The sequence below is a fragment of the Lissotriton vulgaris genome, chromosome 5 (assembly GCF_964263255.1).
Source record: "Lissotriton vulgaris chromosome 5, aLisVul1.2, whole genome shotgun sequence".
Classification (NCBI taxonomy): domain Eukaryota; kingdom Metazoa; phylum Chordata; class Amphibia; order Caudata; family Salamandridae; genus Lissotriton; species Lissotriton vulgaris.
In genome coordinates, this window is record NC_141693.1 from 839,177,514 (window position 1) to 839,184,726 (window position 7,213).

At 40.2% G+C, this 7,213-nt stretch overlaps 1 protein-coding gene across 1 annotated transcript in view; it reads right to left on the minus strand.

Annotated features, from left to right (window-relative positions):
• The window catches only part of HELLS (helicase, lymphoid specific), a 591,428-nt gene extending 585,546 nt beyond the window's left edge, over positions 1-5,882 (minus strand). The window contains exon 1 of the mRNA XM_086922383.1: positions 5,589-5,882. Within this exon, the coding sequence (XP_086778509.1) occupies positions 5,589-5,619 (31 nt within the window). The 5' untranslated portion in view covers positions 5,620-5,882. The remainder of the gene's footprint in view (positions 1-5,588) is intronic.
• Between the last annotated feature and the right edge of the window lie 1,331 nt (positions 5,883-7,213).

Consider the following 7,213-nt stretch of genomic DNA (forward strand, 5'->3'; position numbering starts at 1 on the left):
TGAGCAACATAACGGGCCGTCATTAATATGCTACTTTACTTTCATAGCCTTAAGCTTTCCAAAACCTTGAAACAATAAAAGGAAATTGGCTTACTATTTGGTGAGCATTCACACTGAAATTGACAAAATCAGCCCAATTTCAGCAGCGGTACTGAAACAAAACAGACCGGTATTTGCCGTTGTACCTTGAAGCACATAGATGGGTATTTGCACCTTTGTTTTCTTGTGTTTCAATATCGCTACAAAAGATCCTTGACTTTTTATGGGCCACGATGTAGCCCAGGTATACACTTTGGTTTACAATGGCTTAAGTTGAGGCAATGAAGATTATTCATTGTATTTCTCTGCACCACTGTCAATAATAAAAGGTATTGAGCAATTTTCAGACAAGGATGTATGACTTTGGTGCTCTGGCATGTCGACTTTTCTTTTGAAAGAAATTTTTCTTCACATGCAGCCAGTTCGACATGAGCACATTTCTTCGAGGTAAACAGACATGGCACAACAGTCTTCCTCACTTTCACCTGATATTGAGGCGGACGTACTGCTAGACAATGATTTAGACGACAATACACTTTGTTCACTGTCAATTTGCCTCAACTGATGTCACCGCTGGGCCCTGTGAGGGTGCGTCAGACATGGTCTCTGGAATGTTCAGGTGGCCATTTTGGCTTCACGCTGTGATGCACTTTTTTTTTTGCTTTACAGTCGCAAAATGGTTCGCTTTCCCACAGCCTTTGCATATCTGTCAAATGGCGGGACAGCTGCCTTGTGTGGAAAACAAAATCCACATCTTAAACATCATTCCTCTTTATGAGTAGACATCACTGTGGCTCCTTCAGTATTTAGCTTACTTTTTATACTCATGCTGATTCACTCTGGGCACCTCCGGCCTCCATAGCAGCAGCTTGGTCTTTCAGCATGCTCCTCACCTCTGGCAGCCATCAACACTCACTCCAAACTAAGAGTTTCTCTCAGCTTTTGACATCTGAATGAATCTGACAAGCATCCATCAATAACTAACTTGCATATCTTCCTCATCAATAAATTCCCTGGACTTGCAGCGTTTGACGAGCGTATCAGTGTTCTCCACAAAACCAATGGGTTCACCAACTTTTTGGAATTCTTAACTGAAAATGTATCTTTCGTAATAATCATTTGGCACTGGATTAAACGTTTCTTCAATCTGACAACATGTAATTTGGTCAGTTTGCGGCATTTTTTTGTCAGTTTGCGGCTTATTACTTTTCACCAGCAAAGTTTGAGATATTTGAAAATCCTTTTATCAGTTTAAGTGAATCAATTAATTCATCAAATGTCTATCCACGCAGGCCATCTATCGCAAATATTGAGCTTTTTGGTGGTATCAAAAGGATGTGGTTGTTTCAAGAAGGCAGCAGCATAAATTACTAGGCCGACATTGAGGGTGGAGCTCTCCGCTCCCATTGGCTGTCCATTCGACCCATTTCTTAGGCCTTGCGATGAATCAGCCTCAGAGTCGTACACAGAAGATCGATAAAATGGTGAGCTTCTCCTCAGTCTCTATAGGATTCCTTCACTTGGAGACATCTGGAGTTGTTCTGAGCCGTCACCTGGCTGCTTTGGTGTTGGGCCACTTCAGGTATCGACTCCTGTGCTTACTCTTGGGTCTCCTCTCCCAGTGCAGAGATCATAGAGCTCCGCTTAGAGACTCTGGTAAGTACAATGACAGTATACTTCTTTCTTACTTATTCTGTCTGGCAGCATTTTTTCCTGCATCAGTACGTAACCATCTTTTGCAGTACCGCTTCATATAATGTACAACAAAGTCCATACCAGGAGATTTCCCCTTCACTTATCTCTGCTTATTACTTTAAAAACAATATCAGAGTAATAACTGCATATACAAGAAGAATACAAGGACAGATTTAGAGCTTGATAATACCCAATAAACATCAAAATCAGTGGAATGAGCCCAAAAAATTGAGCAAAATTGTTAAATATAACAAAAAACACTTTCCCACAATTGCCCCTGGGCTAAAAGACGCGACTCCACAGAAGGAAGGTTCAAACCTTTGTCGAAAACGGCTCATTTTCCCTTTCCATTTAGCAATACCCAAGGAGTTTCAATGCTCCTGCATCTTCATGAAAGGGGTGGGGGAAAGTCATTTCACGGGGCGGTTACAAATTTGTTTTCCCTTTTGTAGCACCCACCCTCCAGTGCGTGGTATGCTGGGTGTTGTAGTCCCTGATAATACCCTTCGGTGGGGTCCGTGTCAATGCCATCATTAAAAGTCCCCAATGTACTTAACAGTCAAAGAACACAGTCAACCAAAAATTCACATTAAAGTCTAAAAATGTTAAACAATGAGTTTCACAGGAAAATTAGAAACGCATTCGTAAAGGACAAGTTTATTCTAACACACTTAAATATGAAACCATTAACAGCATATACTATATGAAGTGTCCTTGCAGTCTTATTTGTTGGTAAAACAGAACAAAAAATAAAATGCAAATCACAGAACACAATAGTAATATTTACAACTGTGACAGGAAATCAACGTTGCCACCCATTGGCAAGAACAAAAACATAACATTTTGTAGCTCTCCTTTCAGCTGTTTGAGTGGTTCTTTTCTCATTGAAATTTCACAACAAAAGACAGCTTCAGCAAGTATTGGAACGGATAAAATGATTTAATACTCTACACCTTATGGGACAAAATCACAGGGTGATGTCATGTTGACCTGCGAGTGTAATATATACACAAACTTTTTTCGTGTGGATTATTTCAATTACTGCTGTCTAGGTTATCCGGTAGACAAGCATATAGAATAATATCTACCACGAACTTTGGCTTGTCCCTACACTCTATGTTTATACCTGTAACTTTAGTACATTTAGAGCAATTTAGGAATTCTAGGACAACAGCAAAACTGATCCTTCAAGATGGCTGTGATTTAGGCATATAGTACAGTTGTCTATATAGTACAGTTGTCTATCATGTGACAAACAGTGGCGTATCTTCAGTAAATAGCTAGCTGATATTAAATGAAAAACCGAAAGGTACATTATGTATTTATAGTTACATGGAGAACACATTTAGGCTTTGAAAAAAATGACTCGTAATTTCGAGTGACATTTTATCAGGTCGAGCTATTTTTAGGATTTACTCTACCTTTCTGGCGAGTTAATTAAAATGGGAAGAAACGCGTGTTCTGTTCATTCAGAAAGTAAATGAGCAATAAAGAGGCCTTTAAACCTTGTTTTTGCTTGACACATATGCTGTCTGTCAAAGGACAAAGGTCAAATGTCACTTTGTCTTTTTATCAATTGATGCTCATCTGTTCCTGGAAAAAAAAAAATTCTACTTCTCTCTTATTACAGTTAGTGCCTTTTGTCAAACGACATATCCCATAATAGTTTAAAAGAAAAGTCTGAACATGTCAGTTTTTTTTTCTAACATGACATTTAAACAGCTTGTAAATGAAAAATACAATTTTAAATTATATCAGTAATTATGAAATTAATTTTGCAATTCAGAAGTGCGATTCAAACAAAGTTTATATAGGAGCAAAACATCACTTCACTTGGTGATGTGCAAATGAGAAATATTTGCAAAAATTCTATTTCAGATATTGTACACTGTATAGTTTTAAAACCTAAAACCACATGTGCATTTCAATATAAAATCTGCTGATTGCAAATGACAGTGCACTGCTACTTTGTGCTTTAGTGATGTATTTATTAAAAGTGACTGTTTAACCTCTTAGCTGCTTCGAACGTTCAACACCCAGTGCTGAACGTTCGAATAACGAGCGCTGGCCCGTCAGCCAACAGCCGTGCGCAGCACTGGCAAGGTAGTGCTCGCGACGACCGTTGGCCAACGGCAGCGCTTAAGGGGTTAAACACGAGTTCAAAAACATTCCGCCCCTGCACTGAGGACAATGCGATTAATGACCAGAGGCAAGTCAGTGGTCATGCGAATCCTATATGTGGCTAGATTTGTATTATATATGGAGCAAACGTTTAGTCTAATAAAACTAAACAAGAGGTTCTGTACAGCAGACATGCCAAACTCACGTATTTGAAGATTATCTCATGTGATAAAGAAGAAAACGTTCTCAGTGAATTAAAATACTTGCCCAAGATCACACAATTTGAAACCACGTTATGGGTCAAGAGCATAATAATTAGGTTGAGTAGATTATTCCAGTCACTATACCTGAAGGTCTAGTAAAATTTTTTAGCTTTTCCGAGGCCTGACATTTTTATCTTTTTTCAGATCGCTTAGTTTACATCATAGAGGAGATACTAACCCTTTTCGAGATGGCAGTGATTTTAGCATTGAGAAATTAACAAATTTTAACAGGTGAGAAAAGCAGTCCATGTTTTCGTGCATTGCCTAAAACACTTTGCTTTTCCAGGCTTTTAAACTGACCTCTAGGGATGGGTGAGTTTAAGTATTGTGTACATAGTCATAACAGAGCTCTGAAGCGGAGGAAGGTAAAGAGTTTTTCACAGTGGCTGTCACTGCATCCTAGAGGTGTTGATGCTATGTGCGGAAAACTGTGTTTTTAGGTGAGACAGTTGGTGTGTTTATGACAGCAGGCACGGTGAAAGAGCAGACTAGGAGGTACATCCATAAGTACCTGTAGGACAGTGAGAACAGTAATGTAAAGTATTAAGATTGTATGCAAGATATGTAAATAACGGATTTTAGAAACATATAGGGGGGAAAAGACGTGCCTAACACAGCTAAATTCTGCAAAACAAAGTGGAGAGAACGAGCGAATTGGAGTGACGGATATACTATAGACGGGTACCCGTCCCACATAACTTCACAGTGTTTAAATAGCAGTATTGTGTGTGCATGGCTTCAAAAAGCTCAATTCTAGTTTTTCATAACAAAATGATTATTTATATGGTACTGCCAACAAGCACTAGAAAAGCCAAAAAGTCTGTATTGTTTCAGGAATATGTTCTTTGGTCTGTGTGATCTGACTAGATGCAATAACAAATACTGGCCATCTGGCAAGCTTTTTTCTTTTTTAATGCAAGTTCATTAAACCACGCCCTTAACCATAGCCCACGTTTCTTGGACCCTTGGTTACGTTTTTAAAACACGCCCGTTTTACGGACATCACGCCCACTTCTCTTTCCTCTACCTTTGTCAACCATCTTAGAAACAAAGCATTAATTAATTAATGGCGAGAATACAGTTCGTTCGAGATTATATATATATATATAAAATTTGTAATCGGTCATCTAAGAAACATTCACTTCTGAAGATTAAAATATAAATTGCTAAATCAACCGAGACAGTACACGCAATGAGCAACCCTTCACAATGTCTAAAAGCATAGTCACCACGGGAAGTGTCATTCGAACGTAATTAACAGGCACGGACGGAAATGCAAAGCAAGCGCCTTAGGTCCCCCCCAAGTATCACCTCTACCCCCAGGCTAGTCGTGGCTACCCGTGCTTCTACAAAACACGTGTCACCGACTCAACTTCTAATGCATACCAAATACACGCCTCACACTCCGACCACATATTAAGGCTGAAGGATGAGAAGAGGTGTGCGCACTTGGCTACTACAATGCCTCACCTGCGGGGGCGTGCAGCTGCTCCACCGGCATGGTGGCACGCGAATAACAGATGTCACAGTATCACTGGAAGGAAAAGCGTAACAGGTACTCCTGACAACCAAAATTCAGGCTAATACAGCCTCACAGTCAGGGCTGCATGCGTCTGCACGTCAGCTACCACCACGTTATTCCAAATTCCAGAGTTGCCGTCTCTTATAAGGTCTTGATTTAGCTGCCGCAACACACTCCCTAATCCTCAAGTGAGGGAGTTTTTCCGCGAGATTGCTCAGAACTGGCGCGAATTTTTTTTGCTCAATCACGTGAGACATAACCAATGCCTCAGCGTGTTATCCACCGACATAGAAAGAGGCCTGTAATTCCCAGCCCTTCGCAGTAAGGCGGCCATCTTTGAGCAGGATGCTCTCCTTTTGTTTAGTTCAGCGTTTTGACCTTTGACATGTACAGTTTTGTAGAAAATGTTTCACTTTAGGAATCATTAATTTGCAAATAAAAGTGGCAGTACAGAAATACTGACGGATCACCGGCACCGACTTTGATGCTTCACCAGTAAAGGTTGAAACCCATTCTATACATTTTATTTTTTATTAATTTATTTAGTGCAGTTTTATAAAGCGCAGACAATACCCGAAGGTGTCAGAGCGCTGTACAATAGAGCCAGTTACATTACAAGAGAACAGTGGAAACACAATAAAACACTACAAACTAAAAATGAAGGTTACATAAACACAAAATCCAACAAAGAACGCAGGAGAAAGGAATGTACAGGAAAAAAAAAATTACAATGAGTGAACTTCCAAGAGGGGCCTGCATGACAGGATTAGCTCTGAAAGTGTCTTTGAAAGAGGAGCGATTTGAGATCAGCTTTGAAGATCCGGGTAGAGGAGGTGGCACGGAGCAATGGGGAAGTGAGTTCCAGATTCTCACTGCATTGCCTGAGAAGGATTGTGCCATCGATCTTTCCCTTTTGAAGACGGGGGACTTGAGCAGAAGCTTTTCTGCATTGCGCGAGGGTCGCGAGCCTCCGGACAAGTTCAGTTTGTTTGGTAACGAGGGGAGGACGTGTGCAAGGCTTTATGCGTGATGCAGGCAGTTTTGTTGATAGAGCTTGCCTCGATCGGAAGCCATCGAAGAGAGGACAGGACAGGACACTTCATCTCCCCTGGCCTAACAAATAGCAAGCATTTGCAATGCAATAGTTTCAGCAATTTGCAAGAGTTTGAGCTATTAGCATTGTAAATGACAATGCCTTTTAATTAGTGTTTTAAAAACCAAAACATAAATACAGGTATGTCTTTTGCGATTGCAAACACTGCGATTGGTAGAATCCAGGGTGTTTGCAATCGCAAAAGACAGTGTTACGATGTAGGTAAGCATTGCGGATCGCAAAAATGAGAATCACAAATTTAGCGATTAGCAATTTTGCGTGGCAAGGATTCTGCGATTAAAAATGCGAATTCGCATGTGCATATCAGTATTTGCAAAAATCGCAAATACTGTCTACGCAAATTGCAAATTCGCAATTTAAAATGTAGCTAAAAATCACAATTGCCGATATAACGAAAATCGCAATTGTGCACTTCTCAAATACCACCAACTCTAAACAGGTGGTAACCAGGTGCAACCT